Here is a 21,952-nt window from a genome sequence, read left to right as displayed (position 1 = left end):
GCCACGCAAATTACCGTTGAAATCGCCACCAATATGCCGTGCTGTTTCGGAGAATACTACAAACAAATCTACACTCTGCAAGCCTACGCTAAATATGGTCTCGAAGCCAATGAGGTCCTGGTATGTTATGGGGAGGGTCGAACTGATTTGGAGGACACCCTAGAAGCACTTTCTAATATCAATGATTTTATGAAGGTGCCTATTGACATTAAGGATGAAAGTGTTGTATGTTGCGGCGATGCACTCAGTGAACCTAGCTGGAAACTAAAGCAGAACATCGAGATCCAACTTGACCATTGTAGAATCCACAATTGGCTTAGAAGGTGTAAAGAAGAAAAGATTCACTTCTGCCAGAATATACACTACCCAGCGATCGAAATCATTGGGGCCGAAGTACCATACAAACAGCAGGTTAAAGCATGCATTGACATTCTAATTCTATTTCATAATATCTCCGCCAAGACCCTTCGTATTTCTAATGTTCGCAGTAACAATCAAACCACCTCGAGGTTTAGTATGGCTACTCTAAAGTCTAATGCGGCCAAATACACTAAGTGGAACCTCAAGGTCGAAACTTTAGTGCTAGATAATGTCGATGACCAGATCATTTACTGGATGCTAGGTCACTACGACTTTACTGAACGCACCGAAGTGCATATTCTAAACGCAGGGTTCTCTAACCTTGCTATCACTCAAGTTCTTTCTCTTCCAGTAGGCCGCCAGATTGCAACGATCTTGATCAATGACTTCCTCGGACTAAATGAGGTTAAATATTTCGTCCAACGCGAACAAATCAAAGGCTTCTCACTATTCAAATACGTTGCAGACAATCCAGCGAAAGATCTTGGCCTGAACAAACTATCTTTACTGCTAAATGATATTGAACTAGGTTTATACAGTGCGATTTTGCGAGAGTTTGTGGGCTATGGCCTTCATATTCCGGCCATGCCTTTCAAGAATTACATCAAACTTGCACCTACTAACCCCGGCCCAGCTGATATAGCAAACAAAAAGAGGTTGATTCTTTACAACGCCACTCTCGAGGCCATAAAGTCCGATTTTGTCATCTGCCAAGCCACGAAAGACAGCGTTCAGCTGAATTCCATTGCCAATCTGCTTGTGCGTTTCAGCGATAGGCAGACATTAACTGAAGCGTGTGTGGCGACTATTATCCGATGGGCAGCTTGTCGATTTACAAATCTATCTACTTTGCGGCTGATAAATACTGAGATGCCAGAGAGCGAGCAGAATAATATAACCGCCCGTGACTATTTAATCCGTAAGCTAGATTTACTCAATAGCATTACAATCGAATCAATCGACCCAAACACTCCGCCAATCGAACTACTAAGTCGTCCACTTCGCATCAGCTCTGTAAGCAATGCATCTAACACGACACCCATCTCTATTCTCATGTCATCTGCCTTGGCGTCCCAACTGGCTTGTCATCCCGATCAGCTTGATAGTCTTACATCCAGCAGCCATAGCACGGTTATCTCATACCAAAAGGTTATCGAAGACCTCAAACAATCCAAGCAAGACAACAACTTCGTTTGCCCGGCCTGCAGGGATGTTCTTAACTTACCCGAGGCGGCAAAGGAACCAAAGCTAGTTCCCAAAGAGACGTTTGCAACAATTTACTATCTCACGTGTGGCCACAAGCTCTGCAATGGCTGTGTAAAACAAGTTGACCGGAACAAAGGCTGCGTAACTTGTAGAAGAGCCGATGCCTATGAAGCCATGCACCAACTTATCAGTGCTCCGCTATCTAATTTTGTGTTTGTTAAGGATAGTGTGAACACCTCCGCCGAAGAACCCGAATGGCATAACACCCTGAAATGGCATGATGACCAAGTCTACATGTACATCACATTTAGGCACACGATCGACTTTGTTGCAGCGATCGACAAGATGCTAGCCTATAACCTTCCCAGCCAAATACATGTTATTTGAGCACGTCTAATCTAGCATTAACCCAATAAAGGCCAATCCGATATTATTTGTAAACTATCTCGTTTCCAGTATGCCACTATTATACGAAGTACAATCGACCGCCGCTTCCATGACAAAGAGCGAGGTTTTGCCAGCCGCCACATTCAGTTAAGAATGCCACAAAATAACGAGATTGTGCATGCACTGGGACTAGGTGGCATTGGGTTGTAGTGATCTCCATTGAATAGATACATTCTATCGAGCACCAAGTAGGCAATCAAAGTCTTTTCTAGACATTGAATCATTGCTTTTATTCCTATCAACGCATTAGCTAAAGACTGTAGCGTAGCATCGTGTTGGGTTGGGTTAGTGTAGTATCCAATACGAAGTCCATCTTAACCAAGACATACTCTATTAAAGACATTCCTTGAGATAAGTGTGGGCACCATTTATTGAGTAAATACAGTTGAGTGAGTATGACGTCATATTGGGTTGGTATTAGTATTAGTGTTAGTATTAGTAAGTAGTGCGTAGTGAGTAGTGAGTAGTGAGTGTCTTACCAGTAATCAACTTTATCGTATTAGTATTGTGGTAGTGGTCGTATGGCAGCACTACAATTAGTTGTTGGCGGATGGACAGCCCATACAACCTGATATACCTGCAAATATCAAGACTAATGGCAATACTACAGAAGTATCTCTTGTTACAATTGAACTGGTTATGTTATTTGAGTTTAATTAGTTCAAAAACACATATGTGTTTGTTTGAGATAGCCGTATATGGGCAGGTTTTCAATTGTTTGTTAATTACACTAGGTTAGGTACTGATCTATAAATAAAAATATAAGATAGCAAATTACAAAATGAACAAAGGCATGAATAGATACTCTTTGAATGTTTATCAAGTAATTTACTTGGTTATTGGTTTGTGTTGTGTCTGGTGTAGTTCTGATGAGGATTCAGATGAGAGAGTGCTGATTGATAGTGTTAAGACAATTATGTTAGATAGTGATGCAAATGAGAACCTGTTAAATGGCGATGTTCAAAGAAACAAGTTAGATAGAGATAATTAAAAACCATTGGAGTGTATTGAAATAAGCAAAGCAATAGGCGAGTTGGAAATCTTAAAGAATAATCAAACAAAGCGAATATATCTAATAAAGCAGCGCCAACAGAACCTCGAGGAAGAAAAACAAGAGGCTTTTGAGAACATGAACTCAACCCAAAGTGATCGCGGCTTCTCTGGCAAATCAATAGAGAGACTCAGGCAGGAGGAGGCTTATTTGATATCTCTACTAGTCAGGGAAAAGCTGATACAGGAAAGTGTTGATATACTTATCGAGAAACTAAAAGACTGGATGTGCCGTTGTAATGGTTCTAGTTATAAGCTCGAGCAGCCACAAATAAATGCCATAGATGTGGTACTACCCCAAGTAAAACGGCTGAACGAAATTAAAAGGAACCTAACGGCCCTAGAAACCCAATTCGAGACATTAGAACAGCCCCTGGAAACAGAAATAACCACAATTGAAGCCTGCCTAATCGAAATAAGTCATGGTTACGATTCCAAGGCAATAAAAGAACAATTCAAAACAGTTATGGTAGAAGAACTAGATAAATTACTATCTAAGATTTATATGTCAGCACAATCTGATCTAACAAAACATCTCGATTCTATGGATGAAGAAGCATGCAGCTTAATGGAAAAAGGCAAATCAGCAGATGCTAACCCAATACAGATGTGTTTCTGCAACGCAGCCAGGCAAGGGGAAGAAGTGAGAGAAACAATGCGCGCCGTCACGAAGAAGCTGAAGATGCAGAATAATGCATCCGATAGAGAGACCGATTCCACGATATTTTTAAGTAGCAGTGATGGTAAACCAGACAGGTTAGAGCAAGGAAGTTGTGCAGGTGAGGCAGAACTCGATCCCAAAACGATTCTTCAGAGGTTTCTAGATAACAAAGATTTGTTCGAGTCAGATAATGAACCAGTCCACAAATATAAATGGTCGAACAATGTCGAAGTCAATAACACTGGCCAGTTTATACTATCTATCAATGTACGGAAAGATAAAAGTGTCTCTGGCGTATGGGAAGATCAGAGATGCACGAAAGTGACGGATGCAGTGTATTTGTTAAACGAACGCAATGAAAACAAACTGTTGCAGTCATCACCTGAGCGGAACGAAAGTGAACAGAGTAAGCTGTTGCTGTTATCGCTTGAGCGGAACGAAAATGAGCTGATGGTGTTACTAGATGCCTTAAAGAAGCTCAGTAAAATCATACTCGATGTAGAAAATGTCAGGATCTGGGCTTCTCGCCGCTTTACTGGTTGGCTGGCTCTATCCCAACTCTTAAGACTGTTTGAGAAATCAGATTTGAATAGTACGAAGAATCCTCTTAAGATTTATGTGCGTTCGGCCAAACAAGCTACTTCTTTAGAGGAGCGATCATTCGAGAATGTTAAGGAACAAGATCAGTTCCGAGACCAAATTACGAAGATCGACAAATCGCGATATATTCTTGATTTACATTTCCATCAACTCACATCAAATGTGCAGAAATTCATTTGGCCACTAGCAACCCATTTCTCAATATCTAATATAGATCTAATCCATCCCATTATAACCAAGATAGACTTTCTCGATGACGTCAACTGGATAGACCAATTCAACCTCAAAATACACTTAGACTACAAAGAGGATACTATTCTTAGTTTAGGAGCCAGAACCGCGAAAGATAAAGATCTTCCAACCTGTAAACACCTATCCATCACCACTAACTTTTCATATAAAGACCAAGATTCTCTCAACGGCTTGAAGGTTTATGTCGACAACCTTGATGGATACCTTCAACCCAAATCTTCTAATAAGGAAGATAATGTCTTAACTACAAAAGTAACCATGTCCTTTTCTGTTTTGATATCTTATGCAACCTTTGGCCTTAAACAGCCAGTGAATGTCGAGGAGTTGGTTGTACATGGTATGTTACACAAATACCCCATTGACATGATTGCTGCTCTTAGTGCCAAATTTGTTGATTCCTACTATAAATTCGCTGGGCTATCGGCAATGCATACTGCAAATAGCGAACAAATGATTGAGACCGGCAAACAACTAAGCCGCATTAACCCAGTTGCTATCTCCAGTACAGCCAAACCCCCATTCCGGGGTGTTATCTCAGCAAAGTCTGTGCGACTGTGGTTGCTCGAAAGTGACCAGAACGTTACCCAATACGAACTTTTAATGAATCTCTCTGGCCTAATAGTCACAGACTCCATACCTCCACCAAAATCTAACCCTTCACCAATTTCTAGCTAATAAAGACCTTTCTTGGCCATTAGTGTTTATTTAAGTCCTAGCTAAGCATATATATGATGTGGAAGAACGAAATTGCTCAAAAGATGATTAATTAGCATCAGTTGTTGAATTCCTCTAACTACTTCTTGTTGGGTATTGTTAAGGTCTTATTATATTTCATATTATCTGAATCTTGCTATGGATGTTTCAAACAGCATTGCGCCGGTTGCACATAGTAATAATCCTTGTTGAAGGTGTGCGAATATAATTGGCTTGAGCCCAACAGACTAGATAAGGATTCTTTTTATTACACATGCTATACTGAGAGCTATATGCTCTTCTGGGGCTATATTGCTGCAGTGCTTGTGAGGTCCCAGCCCTTTTTTGCTGGCAGTTACAGAGTATAGAAGTGGCCAACAATCAGCAAGGTTATCTTTATGGCCTGAAATTGGGTTAGTATTGGGTTGCCAGAGAGATATAAAGTAATGTCTTGTTTCCTGATGCCAGAACCTTAAAGGGTAAAGATAGGAAGGTTTAAGTGGTGTATGAAAATGAATTGAGTTGGTATTGTATTGAGTTGGTATTGTATTGGGTTAGATTAGTATTAGTGTTAGTATTGGGTTGGGTTCAATTTATTGATTATGAGGGCTAGTATTATGGCTAGTATTGGGTTAAGTTTGGGTTAAGTTTGGAGATGCTAGGAGGTGGCGAGAGGACAGAAGATCATGGGCGCCTGCGATGGAATCCTGAAGACTCTAGCCATAAACAAAGATAAAGCCTATTCGGATTAGTATTGGATTAGTATTGGATTAGTATTGGGATGAAAACCCGCTATCTTTATCATGGAATGTATTGGGCTAGGATTTGAGTGAAAAGGTCTAGGAATATCTTTGTGAAGGCGATTGGATCGCCATTGTGGTCCAACAAAAGTAGCTTGAAACACTCAATGATGTTTTGGAATGGGTAGTTTTTACTGCTGATTTCTTTATATGGGCTAGTATCGAAGAACCCTTTGTATGTTAGAAAGATATAGTTTATCATAGTAAGGAAGCCTTGACGGGTAGAGCTCTGCGGAATATTGACAATCTGAAGAGTAGGAGCATACACCGGCTGGTTAAGACCAAGAACGACATAAGAGAGGAAAACATCAAAGGATAGAGTTATTTTTGAAACAGTGACTGAATCATTGTTCTCTAGTGTTTTTGGTCGAAGATAGTTATCAAGGTTTAGGACAAAAATGTTTGGATAGGCGACTTGGGCTTGTTGGGCTGTGGAATTTATGGCCATAGACGACTCGGTTTTAATGCTTAAGTGGGAGTAAGCCGGTGTAGCATTCCCAGAATTATTTATGAGCGGCAGGTTGATAATAGTATTGGGTCGTTGAATGACTATAAAAAGACTATAGTTCTCCACCCAGTTGACATCGTTGAGAAAGTCTATCGTTTGAATTTGAGGAAGATTTAGGCTTAAATGGCCTACTGGGAGACGTGTTAGTAGCGGCCATATCAGCTCTTTTGTGTTCTTGGTAAGGCTCTGAATCATCACTTTAGCCCTATATTGAGACCAGTTGATTAGTGCACCGGTGTTGTCGCAATCGTCTAGTCGAACGATATTTACTTTCAATGGATTAAATGGCTTTTCGGGTATTGGGTTTATAATGATTTTGAAATCATATACAGCGGCGGCTATAGGACTCTCGAGAATTTGTAAGAGTTGAAATATGATGTGCTTGCTAAGGTCAATCCAAAAGTTCTCTAACACAATACTTGCTATCTGAATTTTGATCTTGCTGAACCTTTTTAAGATTGACAGCAAGTCTGTCAATGTGCGGTCAGGCCAATTACTAGGCAAGAGCAGCTCATAGGCGTCCTGTTTATTGTGGCTCGCTAGTTCATATTGTTTGGTCATAAGGGATCGCTTGACCGTGAAACACGATTTGAACACATTAGGGCTAGATGTGTTAGGCAGGCCATCGGGCACTAAAAATGCGGCAAGGAGTGCTTCCTCATCCTTATTGAGCATACCATCGCGATCACTGTGGGCTGGGTTCTGTTCTTCAAAATAGTTGAGATTAGGAGGTGTTTGGTTGGAGCTGGTATCTCTTTCGCCATTAATTTTGTTGTTGTAGGCAAACTTCGTATCTGTGGCCGGGTTGGCGGTGCTAAAGCAGCGGTAATTGGAATACAAGGTAAGATTGTTTACACCCGGCAAAACTATAGAGGCAACTTTTGCTTCCAGCACTTGTTGCTTGTATTTGATTATTTCATCTACTAGTTGGGCTGTTGACATTGCAGCTGCTGCTACTTTGAATCTATTAACGAGTTCATTCAGATTCTCCGCGATTAACAACCCCATTATCTCTTCATCAACTTTCTTGGCCTGATCCTTTAGAGCATTGGCTTGTTGTGGCTCGGGCCGTACAATTGAGTTGGGTGGCGCAATCGGCAGTTCTATTTGCCCGGTCGTATCCTTTTGTGTCTCTTGAGAGCTTGTTGCCAATGGCATTGATATTGCTTGGTAGCGGCTAATTTTCTCCATTAATTGGCGTGTGGTACTATTTATGACTAACTTTCCTGGAGCTTGCTGAGCTTGTGCTAGTTTCTGCTGTAGCATTACCAGATCTTCCTCCAATTTGAGGGCCTGATTGAATGCTTGTACGGCTTGGGCTAGCATTTGGTGACACTGTTCCAATAGTCGGTCTGCCCGTTCGGTAGTTGAGGGTTTTGGCAGGTTCTTAATCTTCATGCGCACTATTAGAAGTTCTAGGCATCTCTTTAGCTTGATATAGTTTAGCTGTGCTACTTTTTGCACTTGCTTGCCGTGTAAGTCGCCCAACAACATGATGAATTCGTTTTCTGACATATAGTGGGATGAAGGTTCAATCGCAGTTGCATTAGCACTACACCACACAAAACCTAAGCCAACAATCAAGCAAGCCCATTGATAAACATTCAACGAGTATCCATTTAGTCTCTTATTCATTTTACAGTTTGCTATCTTATGTTTTTATTTATAACCCAATCTATGATATAGTATTATTGGGTTGGTATTGGATTGGTGTTGGGTTAGTGTCGTTTCCCGGGGAAGAGATAGTACCTTTCAACCAAACATACTCAACTAAAGACTGATTGTGAAGTGGTTGGTATTGGGTTGGTATAGGTTAAGTTTTCGGTATTGTACAACATCTTGAGATAATTCGCCAACTCAGAGTATAAATACTAATCTGAGGTTGTAATTTCTAATTCGAGATTTAATCGCACTCGCAGCAATCAGTACCTAGCCGATAAGTATTACAAAACTATGCCCCTGTAGATACCTTACTTTAAAGTGGTGAACACTCTGAACACTACACTAACCCAATACATACAGATGTCTTTTCAACCAAGATTTCCGGTATGTTAGATTATTTATCTGTGCCCACGGCTAGTTTCAGCTGTTCATCCATCGACCCATCCAACGAAGCACCAAGTGACAAGCAAGTCTATTTCTACACCATCCATAAAGTACTAACCCAATAATGCCAACTCATCGATCTCTAAAAAGAAGCGCCCAATTCAACCCAACCACACCAAGCCTACACCATTTGCAGCCAAGCCTAATAAACCAATTGGGTTAGTATTAAGTCCGGTTTCTTGTCTAACTTAGGCCAGGCCAAGCAACAATATCTCTAGAAGTTCCAGCAGCACCATGATTAATCATCCATCAACACCAACCCAAAACCAACCTTTTGTTTCAACAAGTATACAGAATAAAAGCACCATCAGTTCTTATCTACTTAGCACCATCCAATTGGGTTAGTATTGGGTTAGATTGGATTAAGATTAGATTAGATTAGATTGAATTAAGATTAGATTTAGATTAAAAGACACAATCTAATATCAACTTAATATAAACCCAAATCAACCTAACACTAACTTGATCAAATCAAATCACAACACAACTTAACTCGAATCAAATCATAACACAACTTAACGCAAATCATAACCAAATCAAATCATAACACAACTTAACCCAAATCAACATAACACTAACACAACTTAATCAAAACTTAATGGTATTTATGTATTTATCAACCTAGGAAATACATCCTAGATAATCATCATTAACCGTACCAATACCAAAGATCTTACTCGGTTCAACCTTCACTCCAATAATCCGCAAACGCACCAATGATCCCCGCACAATAGCCGGCCCACCATCGTTTGACAAAATACTCGAATCATCACCCGCCTCCGTAAACTGCCCCGGAATCTGGTACATCGAAACAAACACACTAAAAGGCCCCACAAAGCAAAACAGCCCCATCTTATTTATCTCATGCACCACCGCATTCACTACCTCTCCCTTACCCGGTAACAAAGTCAAAGCCGAATACTCAGCCAGAAATGTAGCACTACCCGTCTCATCCTCAATTACCCCAGCCGTCAACGAATCCAACGAAAGTAAACATAAGACATATCCCGAATCAGCCGTACATTTACCCTCCACTTCCGCCACTAACTTACGTTGCACTACCTCCTCCACCTTCTTACCCAAATACTTAGGTGCTAAAACAACCCGCTCTTGCATCTGCCGGATATAGAACATGAAATCTAGATAAAATGCAAAAACAAGGAGAAGAGGAGAAGAGAAAGGAGATGACGTATTTAAGTCCAGAACAAAAATTTTCGGATGTTTAGCAGAGAATCCAATCCAAATTGCTCAAGCCATAAAAGTCTTCATGGCGTACTACGTAGTTTTTACAAGAAACCCGAGAGAAAGAAGTCTGGACCCACTCGTGAAACCGCGAACATTATAGAGGATGCTTTTAAACCGATCAAGTGTACAACTCCCAGTGTTTGGAAGAGTAGTAGTAAAAGTCTATTGGATCAGATAGACGAAGACCATCCATCGGAAAAAAGGAGTACGGAGTATGCTTTTGAAGGGGGTAAGGCCAAAGAGAAACTATCTCCCATCGGTCAAGGCGTCTCTGAGAAGAGTAAGACCCGATTTATCACTCTAAGCAATGCTTTAAAGACTGAAGCAGCTACTATTCCAGGTCCGATCTTAGCTGAGAATAAGAAGCACCAGTTCTTAGAGGAGATGCAAGGGTTTGCCCGTAAAAGAGGCATAGTTACTACAAGTACTAATCTTATCTGTGCAATCTCTAAGGATCAGGAGGGCAGTCGGTTTATTCAGAAGAAGTTAGATAGTGCTTCGGCTGAGGAGATTGAGTTGACATTCCAGGAGATCAAGAAATGGATTGGTGAGTTGATTGTAGATTTATTTGGTAATTATGTAGTGCAGAAGTTCTTAGAGATAGGAACAGCTGCTCAACAACTGGAGATTTTAGCTGCGATGGAACCGATGATTGTTTCTTTAGCTCTGCACATGTACGGCTGTCGGGTTCTGCAGAAGGCATTAGAGTGCAAAACTATCAACCGTAAGATAGTGGAGGGAATTAAAGGACATGTAATTGAGTTAGTTTGTGACCAGAACGGGAATCATGTTGTGCAGAAGTGTGTGGAATGTGTTGATTCTGATTTTGTTATTAAGGAGTTTGAACAGGATGCAGTGAGTTTAAGCAGGCATCGGTATGGATGCCGGGTGATTCAACGGATTTTTGAGAACAGTCGGCAGTGTAGTGCGGCAGTAGATAAGATTATTCAAAATGCCCGGGTTTTAGTAGAGGATCAGTATGGCAACTATGTGATTCAGCATATTTTAGAGCGGGGTACAGAGCAGCACAAGCGCCGGATCATTGCTGATTTATCTGATAAGATTGCCGAGTACAGTACGCATAAGTTTGCTTCTAATGTAATGGAGAAGTGTGTTCTGTGTGGGACAGCTGAGAACCGGAAGAAAATGTTACAGCAACTGATGCATCCCCAAGCGCCCTTGCCACAAACTACTCTCATTACTATTTCTTGTGATAAGTTTGGGAATTATGTAGTGCAGCGTTTACTGGACGTTTTGACCGGTCGTGATAAGGATCTTCTTTATGCCCATTTAAGAGCTCACTTGCCAGAACTCAAGAAGAGTTCGTATGCCAAGTGTATTGTAGCCAAACTAGCCCAAAATCCAACACCGATCACTACTACCAATCCATCTACCACTACCACTACCAACTCAACGACTACTTCTCAATAGAGGTGGGAGTTAGTTTGTGTGAGGAGGGTTAGTTTGTGTGAGGAGGGTTGTAATTGGGCTAAGTTGTCTTATATAGTAATTAGATTGGATTGAGATAAGGTAAAGTATGAGTAAAGTAGAGATAAGTTTAGTTTAGTTTAGTATTGTGTTTAGTATTGTGTTTAGTATTGTATTGTGTTTAGTTGTGTTTAGTATTGTATTTGGTTGTATTTTGAGATCTTAATGTAGTGTTCATGGTAGAATTAGTTCTTGTAACTAATTGTCGTGTCGTTACACAACTACTACTTCTTTCTCACACTAGTTTGTTTATTTATTGCATACGTATTGGTGTTGGTATTGGGTTAGTAGAGAATTCGAGTGGTATCACATTTTAAGAGGTACTTAGAGATTATCACAATTTGAGTATGACGTCATATCATCGTCTATATTCAATAAATGGTCAAGTATGTCGTATCGAGGAATGTCATTGATGGAATTTGTACTAGTCATAGGAACTATTCCTTATTGAACACCATATTAGTGCTAACTTAAGTAGTGATATGCCTGGCTAGTATATAGTCATGGATTTATTAAGTGTGTATGACGATATGTGTAAAGATGACGTCATATTAAGTTAGATATACTAAAACCCAATTAGTTAAATTAGGTTAGTAGTGGTAATGATGATGTGTTGGTAAAGTATTGGGAATAGTAAGGTGATGGTAATGGTAAGGTGATGGTAGTACTAAGTAGTGATCAGGTTGACCAAGTGGAAACTAAGTACTGATCGTATGACTGCACTACAATTACCTAACCTAATAAAATCACAATACTAATACAATATGATGTAATCCCAAAAAATCAAAAAACATCAAAATTTTTTGGCACGAAAATTCAGAATTTTAACTTTACTTTAATTTTTAGTCTAAATTTCCTAAAAAGGCAACAATTTTTTGCACGAAAATTCCGAATTTCAAAGACCAACCAAAATTATCAAAATCCACCAATTATCAAAATCCTCCCCCCAATGAGTTAAACCAACTTATCAAACCAAATCAATCTGTTATAACATCCACAGACCACCAACTTCATACTAACTTCATACCAACTCAATACCCAATCCAAACTCAATTCAACCCTTACGTAACCCAATCCAAACTCAATCCAATCCAATACCAATCCAAACTCAATAGGATATTAAGAAATAAGGAGGACACCTCCAAGAGAAATATTCGCTAGGAAGCACTGATTAGCCAGTCCGAGTCCAAGAACAACCAAGAAAGCCGGTCTTACCACCCAAATACTAAACCAACCGCGTACTCCTAGCCAAGTAAGTTACCAAAACAAACTAAATATTATTTATAACTCGTACTATTCTTACGTTTACCATTGTTTTTACTCGGCTCATCCAACATCTTAACAGTATAACCCTCAGGAATCACAGGAATCGGTAAAGACTCAATAGAAGGCGCCCGATTAAAGGAAGATCCAGCATATTTAGCTTCTTTCTTCTTGGATATCGGCATGCTATTTATTTTTTTAATTACGTACCCTGGGCAAATGACTGAGAAAGTAAAGATAAGCATTGAGCAACAAAAGAAGAAGAATTCTAAAGTTCTAAAGTTTCAAGGAATCGGAAAGCACATAGATGTGCTTAGAGAGTGCAATTCAAAGATCAAATCCATTGAAGAACGTATAGTTCAAGATAAGGAAAGAATTGAAAGTCGGATTGAAGAGTTCCGGAAGCAAACGGGACAAAAAGAACTCTTTGATAGTAAAGATGAAGCTCAAAAAGCCATTGATCTCTTAAGTAAGGAAAAGAGTGCCATGACTGAAGAACTCAAAAGAACAAGTCAAGATCTGAGAGCTTTAATGACGGCCGTAGGAGAGGAGAAGAAGCGATTGAACATGAAGAGTGCGACTGAGTTAAGGAACAAGAAAGAGCAAATCAAAAACAGGATTCGAGATAAGCCGCACAGTTCCAAAGAAGCGGCTGAAATGTGTTCTGAACTATCAAGGATAGAGAAGCTAATCAGTATGCAAGATATGTTCAAGGAAAAGGACGAGAAGATCATGGAGATGGAAAAGGCTAAGAAAGCACAAGAGTTTGCCCTATCTATTAAGAGACAAGAGTTAGAACATCAGCAGAAGAAGCTTAATGAAGTAAGTGCTAAGATAGGTAAGGTAAAGAAAACGGCTTATCCTGAAGATATCAAGCGATTACAAGAAGAAGTTAAAGTGCTTATTGAAGAGAAGCGCGTCTTATTGGAAGCTAAACGGGCCGAACATGAAGTTATGGTAGCTAAGGCGGCTGAGTATGAAGTTAAGGCGGCTGAGATAGAAAAGGCGCGGGCGCATAAGGCGGCTTTGGAGGAGCAGGAGAAGCAGATTGAGAGTTTGTTGTTGGCTCGGGATGAGTTGGAGACTGAGTTAGCTAGTAATCCTAGTGGGTCTTTACGGACTTTACGTACGGTTTTACCAGGGTACAAGTTACAACGAACGAGTCGTGGGTGTGCTTTGGCTTTGCCTTTATCAGTAGTTAGTCAGTTGGGCCAGTTTAACATTACAATTCCTAAATCGGCCGTTGAGATTGATGCGGTTTTGGCCGAGATTGATACGGCTATTGTGCGGGAGGATGGGAAGTTTGAAGCGAAGAAGTCGAGTTTGATGGCGCAGTTACAGGACTTGTCCGGGCGGATTGCTAAGGAACGCCAGAAGCACGGGGAGTTGCCAAGACCAGTCTTCCCACGGGCGCAAGGATAAGTTAGTATTGAGTTAGGTTTAGTTAAGTTGGGTTAAGTTGAGTTAAGTACTGCCTGAGTTGAGTACCGAGAAGGGCTCGTAGTGCAGATAATAAATCAGCGTCTGGTATTAGTATATTGAGTTGGTGTTTGGATTGAGTTGAGTTGAGTTAAGTTAGGTTAGGTTAGGTTAATGTTGAGTTGGTGTTGAGTTGGGTTAAATTGGTGTGGTGTGGTATTGGTGTTTTGATAACATTGAGTTAGCATTTTGATAACATTGAATTGGTATTTTGATAATATTGAGTTAGTATTTTGATAACATTGAATTGGTATTTTGATAACATTGAGTTAGTATTTTGATAACATCGAATTAGTATTTAGATAACATTGAGCTAAGTTGATGTGGTAATGAGTTGGTATTTTGATAGGATAGGATAAGATTAGATGGGTTGGATTAATATGATATTAAATTATGATTGTATTGGGTTAGTATGGTGTATGTTGAGTTGATATATGGTGAAATAATGGGACTTTGTTTATTGGAGTGGTGATGTGGTGATGTGGTGGAGATCTAAATTGGGGTTTAATTGTATGAGTGGCCGAGGAAACCGGCGCCGGTGAGTTCCCAGCTGGCCCGGAAGATGTGATTATAGAGGGTGGACGTGAATGTTTGGGTGATTATTGGCTCGCTGGAGATGAATAAAAGGGTGGGCCGGGTTTCTTGGCCGTGGTAGTACCTTAGAATATTGATGGCACTTTCGAATGAGAGAGGGTTGGGGTTAGAGATGCCGTAGGTTGGGCAGTTGAAGTTGTCTGGAGTGGGTTTCTCGTTGGAATGGCGGGGTGGCCGGCGGTTAATGTTAATTATGCCATGGGGTTTTTTGTTGGCGGGTGGGATGTAGTTGTACGTTATTCCAGCTAAGTAGAGGTCGATGTTGAAGGGATGAAGGTAAGAAAGAAGACGGCTTTTTTGGAAGGCTGATCGGCATTTTGAGTTGCTGATTAGAGTATGGATAGCTAGATCTTTGAATAATTTGCTTCGAGTGGCTTTGATTTGGGAGTTAGAAGGTATGTGTTTCTTGGAAGTAGGTTCAACATTGGCTTGGCCATCGGTTTGGAGGACTAGAAGGAGATTGGCGAAGTATTTATGCTGGCCCGTGTTTTTTAAGGAGTTGCTGATTAATAGAGTGAAGTTTTCAATGAATATCTTGTATGGTCCAGCTGGTTGGGAGAGCCGATCGATGTTCTGACCATTTTCAAAACCGACAAAGAGCATAGCAATGTTTAGGATTTGGTAGATGGTTAGCTTTTTTGGCGCACGTGAGCTTGAAACGTAATTGGGGCTAAAGAGTTCGTACATTAACATGGCTGCATCTGTAGTGTGGGATATGTACATGCTCAGGCTAGGGAAGAGAAAGTCGTAGAATGTACGGACTTTGAACTCGGCACAGAAAAGGCTGGAGCGAGTTACTGGGTTGTCACTGGAATAACCTGGGAAAGTTTCGTAATGGGCCTTAACTCGAGCGTAGTAGTTCTTTTCCTGCTCGTGATCGTCAAGAACTTCGACTTGCGTGTTTATATCAAGGAGATTGTTTAGCTCAGTGGCCCAGGCAAAATCTAGGGCAACCAGGTGGTGTAGCCCTGGTGGAGTTCCATAAGCGGGCTGAGAAACTAGAGTGGCCGAAGTTTCAGACTTAGCACCGGCAATCAACTGGAAGAATAGTCCTAATCCTATCAAGAATATTTGAAGGTTTATAAGTTTGCCCAAAGTCATATATTGATTAAATTTTGACACATATTTTCCTTATAAGGCAAGCCAACGACTAACAATAAATTGAATTATGTTAAGTTAGATTGAGTTGTGTTGGGTTGAGTTGAGTTGGTTTAGTGTAGTGTTTGTACTAATCACACATCTTAATGAGATTCTCAAATCATTTCTACTTTTAGACGAGTAAGTACAGATAATGTAGATATTTATTCCTTACTACTTTAAACAACTTAATAGTAACTAAACCAACTCGATTAGAGTATAAATATACGACGAAGATTGATAAGAGACTCTCTATGGCATACCTGGATTCCAGGAAGGACTTACAGAAGACGATACCCAATCTAGAAACTGTCCAGACTCATATACCAACCCAATACCAACTCAATTTATCTCTCGTGGAGTACGTTTGGTTGAGAAGTCTTTATCCTCCCCTAGGACACAACAATAACTAAATACAATACCAACTCAATACAATGCCAACTCAATAGAATGCCAACCCAATACAATATCAACCCAATACAATACCAACCAAATACTAACCCAATTATAACTTAAACACTTTATTGTTCTTCTTGGAGCATATGCTGGATAGTACTGATACTAACCATTTGCATGTTTCTTTTGATAGTAGCTTTAAAGATGCCTTCGGGAACTGGACATTCCGCGAGTTTGAAGAGAATTTGTGTCTTTTGATCCGGCTCAATGTGCTTGTTAGTGATATAAGCATGATGCCCAATCTCTACCACGGCCGAAGCCGCATGGAAGAGTACGGGAAAGCCATGAATAAAGAAGTGATCAAGTATTTCAGCATAAATAGGCGGTGGAAGACGTGAGAAAAGAGTTAAATACCAACCAGCCGCATAATCATGCGAATTGTTCGAGATTTGTTGAATACTCTTACGCACACTCTCAGGCAAAGTTAAGTTAAGCACACGTGCATGCACACTAAGTACTTTAGAAATCAAAGATAAGTTCTTATCAAATAGTCTTTCTATACCATTAACTTGAATCGTGCGAGCTAAGATAGAAAAAGACTCTTCCGGCGAGTAGAACTGTAACAGAAAGGCGGCATAACACGACAGGCCTTGGCAGTACTCAATTACTCGGTTGTGCTGAGCAAAGGCTACAAGCACATCCTTTAGTTCTTGCTTACGTAAAACTGGATTGTATTCCCGGGCCTCACGTTCTAATGAACTTCCTAAGAACCTTCTTTCTTTAAATACTGATCGCTCAATATCTACTTGGATATTTTGCAATGCTTCTGGTGTAATTTCACTATCTTTTAAGAGATAAAAATTGGCCTCTATCGGTCTATAGATAAGTTCTTTCCATTTCTCTGCTCTGCCTGCTCCTGGTATCTCTTGCATACCCAAACAATGACATATCGTTTCAGCTATTGCAAAATTTTGAAATGACAACCCAAACTCAGCAGTTTCCCCAATATCGTGTGAAAGATATCAAATTAGCCGAAATCGGAGAAGAAGCCATCCTGTTTGCCAAAAACGAAATGCCCGGAATGAAGCAATTATTGCAAAGATATGGTGATTCTAAGCCATTACAAGGCGCTCGAATTTCGGGATGTTTGCATATGACTGTGCAAACGGCCGTATTAGTTGAGTTATTAGTTAGTTTAGGTGCGGATGTTGCTTGGTGTTCATCTAATGTTTTAAGTACTGAAGATAAGGCTGCTGCAGCATTAGCCAAGCGTGGTATTTCAGTTTATGCTTGGAAAGGTGAAACAGTAGCTGAGTACCAATGGTGCTTAGAAGCTGTTCTGTCTAAATGGCCAGAAGGTCCTAACTTGATCGTAGATGATGGAGGAGACTTAACTACTATGCTGCACAGTACGCATACGCACTTACTACCCGGTATTATTGGCCAGACGGAGCAAACGACTACGGGCACACACATTCTGCAGAAGATGATGGCTGAAGAGCGATTGCAAATTCCGGCTATTTGCATTAATGAAAGTGTGATGAAGAGTAAGTTTGATAATATCTATGGATGTCGTGAGTCTTTGATTGATGGAATTAAGAGGGCTACAGATGCTATGATTGCTGGTAAGCGAGTGCATATTTGTGGGTATGGTGATGTCGGGAAAGGATGTGCCCAAGCGATGTCTCGTATGGGAGCTATCGTTACTATTTCGGAAGCAGATCCTATCTGTGCTATGCAAGCAGTTATGGAAGGGTACCAAATCCGAACTGTGACTGAAGTTGCACCAACTACCGATATTTGGGTGACTGCCACCGGAAACAAAGATGTTATCTCAACTGCTGATATTATGCGGATGAAGGATTTAGCCATTCTTTCTAACATTGGTCACTTTAACGTCGAATTTGATACGAATTGGATTTACGCCCAGGCCACCAAGGTCATTCCCATGGGAAACAATGCCCAGCGTATTATTCTTCCAAATGGCCGTTCAATAGTCCTACTAGCTGAAGGCCGGTTGGTCAATTTAGGATGTGCTACCGGCCATTCCAGTCTAGTTATGAGCACGAGTTTTTGTTGCCAGGCCTTAGCTGTACTACGACTCTTCACTAAGTTCACTATTGATTCTACGCGAGCCCGTGGCCAAGTCCTTTTCCTGAGCAAGACCGAAGACGAAGAGATTGCCCGTATTCATCTTGAAGGTCTCGGACATACACTTACTCAACTCACTTCCGACCAAGCCGCCTATCTTGGTATTTCCGCCACCGGCCCCTTCAAGCCCGAAGCCTATCGCTACTAGACTAACTATTAAATTGGTTTAAGCTATTTCTTATTTACACATTCAGTTATATTACGTTATGTTACGTTATGTATGTTATGTATGTTGAGTTGAGTTGGGTTACGTTATGTTAGTTTGCTCCACTCTACTTCACTCTACTTCATTTCATTCCCAATACTAACTCAATAGTAAGCCAACTCAATACCAACTCAATACTAACTCAATACCAACTCAATCTCAGACTAATTACTAAACCCCAGACACTTAATTGAATTACATTACTATGTGACATTTATTACACTTTGCATTAAGTTGAGTTAAGTATTGAATTGAGTTAAGTTAAGTTGAGTTAAGTATTGAATTGAGTTAGTACACATCCAAACCCAACTAACCTAAACCAAACTTAACTAAACTTAACTTAACTTAATATGTTAAATTGAAAATTCTAATTATTCAACTTATTTTCCTTTTTAGGAAATTATTTGTGGACAGCAAACTTACTCCTACTTTGTAAATATTCCACCTCTAAACCCACCTAACCATCCAATCCCAACCCCTAAAAACCCACCAATCACCCCCAGCCATCACTAATTCCTTGAATAGACCCCTCACTAGTCCCTTTAGACCCAATCCTAACCCAATCTTAACCCAATCTACACGATAACTGGCAGGTTACATCACTGTCTAACTATATTTACGTCTTTTTTTATTTGTTGATAAAGCGTTCATATGGCTGAACATAATAAACAGTCAAAAGAGATGGAGAACTCAATGGAAAATCAAGATGAGTCACTTCAGAACATGCAGATAAAAGGCCCATGGACTCGTGAGGAAGATGAGAAGTTAAGAGTCCTTGTTGGAGCCTTTGGACCCAAAAGATGGACCTATATTGCTAAGAAGTTAGGCGGACGTATCGGAAAACAGTGTCGTGAACGATGGCACAACCATTTAGACCCAAGTATTGTTAAAACTCCTTTTACTTATGAGGAAGACCAGCTTATTTTAATGTTACATAGCCGGTATGGCAACAAATGGTCTGATATTGCTAAGCATCTACCCGGTCGAACGGATAATGCTATCAAGAACCATTGGAACAGTAGTATGCAAAAGAAGGCGGTTAAAAACAAAAGATCAAACAGTGTTTCTGGGGACTTCATTTCAGCGCACTTCCCAGAAAGAGAGAGAAGGTTGTTCATTCAAGAAGATCCATCACGGGAGAAGGATAAGTGGACTAGAAGAAGAACTGCTTCAGTTTGTGTTTCTTCTCAGGTGAATGACCATTTACTAAGTGCTCTGGCTTATACGGCCTATAATGAGCTTTCCAAAACCAAGCAAATGTACTATAACGATGGAGGTGACCAGAAACGAAAATGGAACATTCCTCTTCAGACCATACAGAGACAGACTCCAGAAAAGCCGGCTAAAGGTCCTTCTGAAGAGGACGATGTCATGGCCGGTTTGATGTTGCTGTCTTTGGAACGAGCCATCAAATGAGCCCTCTACCCTGTGATCCTGCCCATTTGTGATACTAACTTCGATTTATGATACTATCTTCGATATTAGTGCGTTTTTGGCTATGTGTTTAAATAAAGAGCGACTGCTATCTGAATGAGTTATTAAGTTATGTATTGAGTTGGTATTTAGTTGGTATTGGATTGAGTTATCTATTGTATTGAGTTGGTATTTAGTTGGTATTGGATTGAGTTATCTATTGTATTGAGTTGGTATTTAGTTGGTATTGGATTGAGTTATCTATTGTATTGAGTTGGTATTGGGGTTGAGTTAGTATTAAGGTTAAGTTATGCATTGTATTAAGTTGTATTAAGTTATGTATTAAGTTGTGCTAAGCTGTGTATTGATATTGAGTTGTATTAAGTTGATATTAAGTTGCATTAAGTTGTACTGTATGGAGTACTATCATTATCTGGTAGTTTGTTTATCATAAACTTATCATAAACGTATTATAAACTTATCAAGTTATAACTTTGTGTAACTTTATTGTAACATAAGACCCCACACCACTTAATACATAACTTAACCCAACTCAATGCTAACTCAACTACCAACTCAATCTTAAACTAACTCAACTACCAACTCAATACATCACATAACCCAAATACTAACGCGATGTTTGTTTTTTTACATGAATATCCGAAAACTCTTCGACCAGATTCAGCGCCGAGATGCTTTTAAAGCCTTTTGGGCCTATCCGGAAACAAAAAACCTCTCTATGATTTCTGATAGGTTGGGATACATTAAGTCTGCTAAAGAACTTAAGAATGCAATAGCCCAAGTCTGTGCGCTAGTCTTTGAGAAGAATGAAGAGGGTAGCTTTCTCTATACTGAAGCTCAGAACCTTTTGAAATTCGCTGAGAATTTGATTGATAAAGCTTTAGTTACTGCCAGTGTAACTGGTACTTATATAGATCATTCTGGGACGAAAGAAGAGAAAGATAGCAATAAGTTTGTTCTTTGGGAGAATGGCGTCATTGATAAATTATGCCAGCGCTACCATGAAAGTCTTATTGAGTTTACCAAAGACCTTTCCGTAACTGAAATACAAGAACACGTTCGTATTGTCCTCTTTGGAGGCAGCACAACCACTCAAATAAGTCCATAACCCAGCAGTAACCCAATCGGTTATTATTTGAGTTGCTTTTTGATTGATAGCTACTAATTGCTAATTACTTTGATATTAAATTACTATTCCCATTTATTTGCTACTATCTATTGGTATTTAGTTAAGTTAAGTTAAGTTTAGATTGGGTTAGATTGGGTTAAGTTGGGTTAGAGTGGTGTTTTTACCATTTCCTGCAGATCTTAATGAGATTCTCAAATCATTTCTACTTTTAGGCGAGTAAGTACAGATAATGTAGATATTTATTCCTTACTACATTAGATATGCTAATACTAACTAAACCAACTCGATTAGAGTATAAATATACGACGAAGATTGATAAGAGACTCTCTATAGCATACATGAAGGACTTACAGAAGACTATATCAGATCTAGAAACGACACAGAATCGTATACTAACGCGTATACTAATCTCTCGTTGTTTATATTTGAATAAGAAGCCGTTATCCTCCCCTGGGGCACAACACTAACACTAACTTAATCGAACACTAACTTAACCCAACTTAACCAAAATGAAATATTAAATGATCATAGACTCTTTCCAAATTATGGTAAGCTTAGCTTCTTGTTTTTAGATTTAAAATAACACAGCTCTTAATAATCTATCTAGTAGATAGAGTTTATGTTAAATAACAATATGGATTAAGATTGATTTATTCCGAATAGTTGGATTAGTTGGATTGGTTGGATTAGTTGGGCTGTGGGATGAACTTTAGATAGCGGGAGACCTTCTCAATTAAAGAACCAGTAT

General features: G+C 39.8%; 12 protein-coding genes across 12 annotated transcripts; 7 read left to right on the top strand and 5 right to left on the bottom strand.

Moving 5' to 3' along the window:
* NEHOM01_2092 (uncharacterized protein) lies at positions 1 to 1,953 on the top strand (the record flags this gene model as incomplete). Its single annotated transcript, XM_051490970.1, has 1 exon — positions 1 to 1,953. A coding segment is annotated over one exon (1,953 nt), but the record flags the coding sequence as incomplete, so codon positions are not given.
* A 1,189-nt stretch (positions 1,954 to 3,142) lies between these two features.
* Positions 3,143 to 5,251, top strand: NEHOM01_2091 (uncharacterized protein; the record flags this gene model as incomplete). The annotated part of the gene is made up of 1 exon (XM_051490969.1): positions 3,143 to 5,251. One exon carries the CDS (start codon positions 3,143 to 3,145, stop codon positions 5,249 to 5,251), a length of 2,109 nt encoding a protein of 702 aa, XP_051346929.1.
* Positions 5,252 to 6,070: 819 nt separating this feature from the next.
* NEHOM01_2090 (uncharacterized protein) lies at positions 6,071 to 8,212 on the bottom strand (the record flags this gene model as incomplete). The annotated part of the gene is made up of 1 exon (XM_051490968.1): positions 6,071 to 8,212. One exon carries the CDS (start codon positions 8,210 to 8,212, stop codon positions 6,071 to 6,073), a length of 2,142 nt encoding a protein of 713 aa, XP_051346928.1.
* Positions 8,213 to 9,304: 1,092 nt separating this feature from the next.
* NEHOM01_2089 (DNA-directed RNA polymerase II subunit RPB7) lies at positions 9,305 to 9,817 on the bottom strand (the record flags this gene model as incomplete). The annotated part of the gene is made up of 1 exon (XM_051490967.1): positions 9,305 to 9,817. One exon carries the CDS (start codon positions 9,815 to 9,817, stop codon positions 9,305 to 9,307), a length of 513 nt encoding a protein of 170 aa, XP_051346927.1.
* An 84-nt stretch (positions 9,818 to 9,901) lies between these two features.
* NEHOM01_2088 (pumilio RNA-binding family) lies at positions 9,902 to 11,359 on the top strand (the record flags this gene model as incomplete). The annotated part of the gene is made up of 1 exon (XM_051490966.1): positions 9,902 to 11,359. The coding sequence occupies one exon, from the start codon at positions 9,902 to 9,904 to the stop codon at positions 11,357 to 11,359; it is 1,458 nt and encodes a 485-aa protein (XP_051346926.1).
* Positions 11,360 to 12,693: 1,334 nt separating this feature from the next.
* NEHOM01_2081 (uncharacterized protein) lies at positions 12,694 to 12,864 on the bottom strand (the record flags this gene model as incomplete). The annotated part of the gene is made up of 1 exon (XM_051490959.1): positions 12,694 to 12,864. The coding sequence occupies one exon, from the start codon at positions 12,862 to 12,864 to the stop codon at positions 12,694 to 12,696; it is 171 nt and encodes a 56-aa protein (XP_051346919.1).
* Positions 12,865 to 12,898: 34 nt separating this feature from the next.
* NEHOM01_2087 (uncharacterized protein) lies at positions 12,899 to 14,101 on the top strand (the record flags this gene model as incomplete). The annotated part of the gene is made up of 1 exon (XM_051490965.1): positions 12,899 to 14,101. One exon carries the CDS (start codon positions 12,899 to 12,901, stop codon positions 14,099 to 14,101), a length of 1,203 nt encoding a protein of 400 aa, XP_051346925.1.
* Positions 14,102 to 14,662: 561 nt separating this feature from the next.
* On the bottom strand, positions 14,663 to 15,853 carry NEHOM01_2086 (uncharacterized protein; the record flags this gene model as incomplete). Its single annotated transcript, XM_051490964.1, has 1 exon — positions 14,663 to 15,853. The coding sequence occupies one exon, from the start codon at positions 15,851 to 15,853 to the stop codon at positions 14,663 to 14,665; it is 1,191 nt and encodes a 396-aa protein (XP_051346924.1).
* A 557-nt stretch (positions 15,854 to 16,410) lies between these two features.
* On the bottom strand, positions 16,411 to 17,217 carry NEHOM01_2085 (uncharacterized protein; the record flags this gene model as incomplete). Its single annotated transcript, XM_051490963.1, has 1 exon — positions 16,411 to 17,217. The coding sequence occupies one exon, from the start codon at positions 17,215 to 17,217 to the stop codon at positions 16,411 to 16,413; it is 807 nt and encodes a 268-aa protein (XP_051346923.1).
* A 44-nt stretch (positions 17,218 to 17,261) lies between these two features.
* On the top strand, positions 17,262 to 18,584 carry NEHOM01_2084 (adenosylhomocysteinase; the record flags this gene model as incomplete). The annotated part of the gene is made up of 1 exon (XM_051490962.1): positions 17,262 to 18,584. One exon carries the CDS (start codon positions 17,262 to 17,264, stop codon positions 18,582 to 18,584), a length of 1,323 nt encoding a protein of 440 aa, XP_051346922.1.
* A 708-nt stretch (positions 18,585 to 19,292) lies between these two features.
* Positions 19,293 to 20,057, top strand: NEHOM01_2083 (transcriptional activator Myb; the record flags this gene model as incomplete). The annotated part of the gene is made up of 1 exon (XM_051490961.1): positions 19,293 to 20,057. The coding sequence occupies one exon, from the start codon at positions 19,293 to 19,295 to the stop codon at positions 20,055 to 20,057; it is 765 nt and encodes a 254-aa protein (XP_051346921.1).
* Positions 20,058 to 20,706: 649 nt separating this feature from the next.
* Positions 20,707 to 21,183, top strand: NEHOM01_2082 (uncharacterized protein; the record flags this gene model as incomplete). Its single annotated transcript, XM_051490960.1, has 1 exon — positions 20,707 to 21,183. One exon carries the CDS (start codon positions 20,707 to 20,709, stop codon positions 21,181 to 21,183), a length of 477 nt encoding a protein of 158 aa, XP_051346920.1.
* Between the last annotated feature and the right edge of the window lie 769 nt (positions 21,184 to 21,952).

The sequence above is a fragment of the Nematocida homosporus genome, assembly GCF_024244095.1.
Source record: "Nematocida homosporus strain JUm1504 chromosome Unknown 4434, whole genome shotgun sequence".
NCBI lineage: Eukaryota > Fungi > Microsporidia > Nematocida > Nematocida homosporus.
The sequence above is the reverse complement of the archived record's forward strand: the minus strand, read 5'-3'. Positions and strand labels throughout refer to the sequence as shown.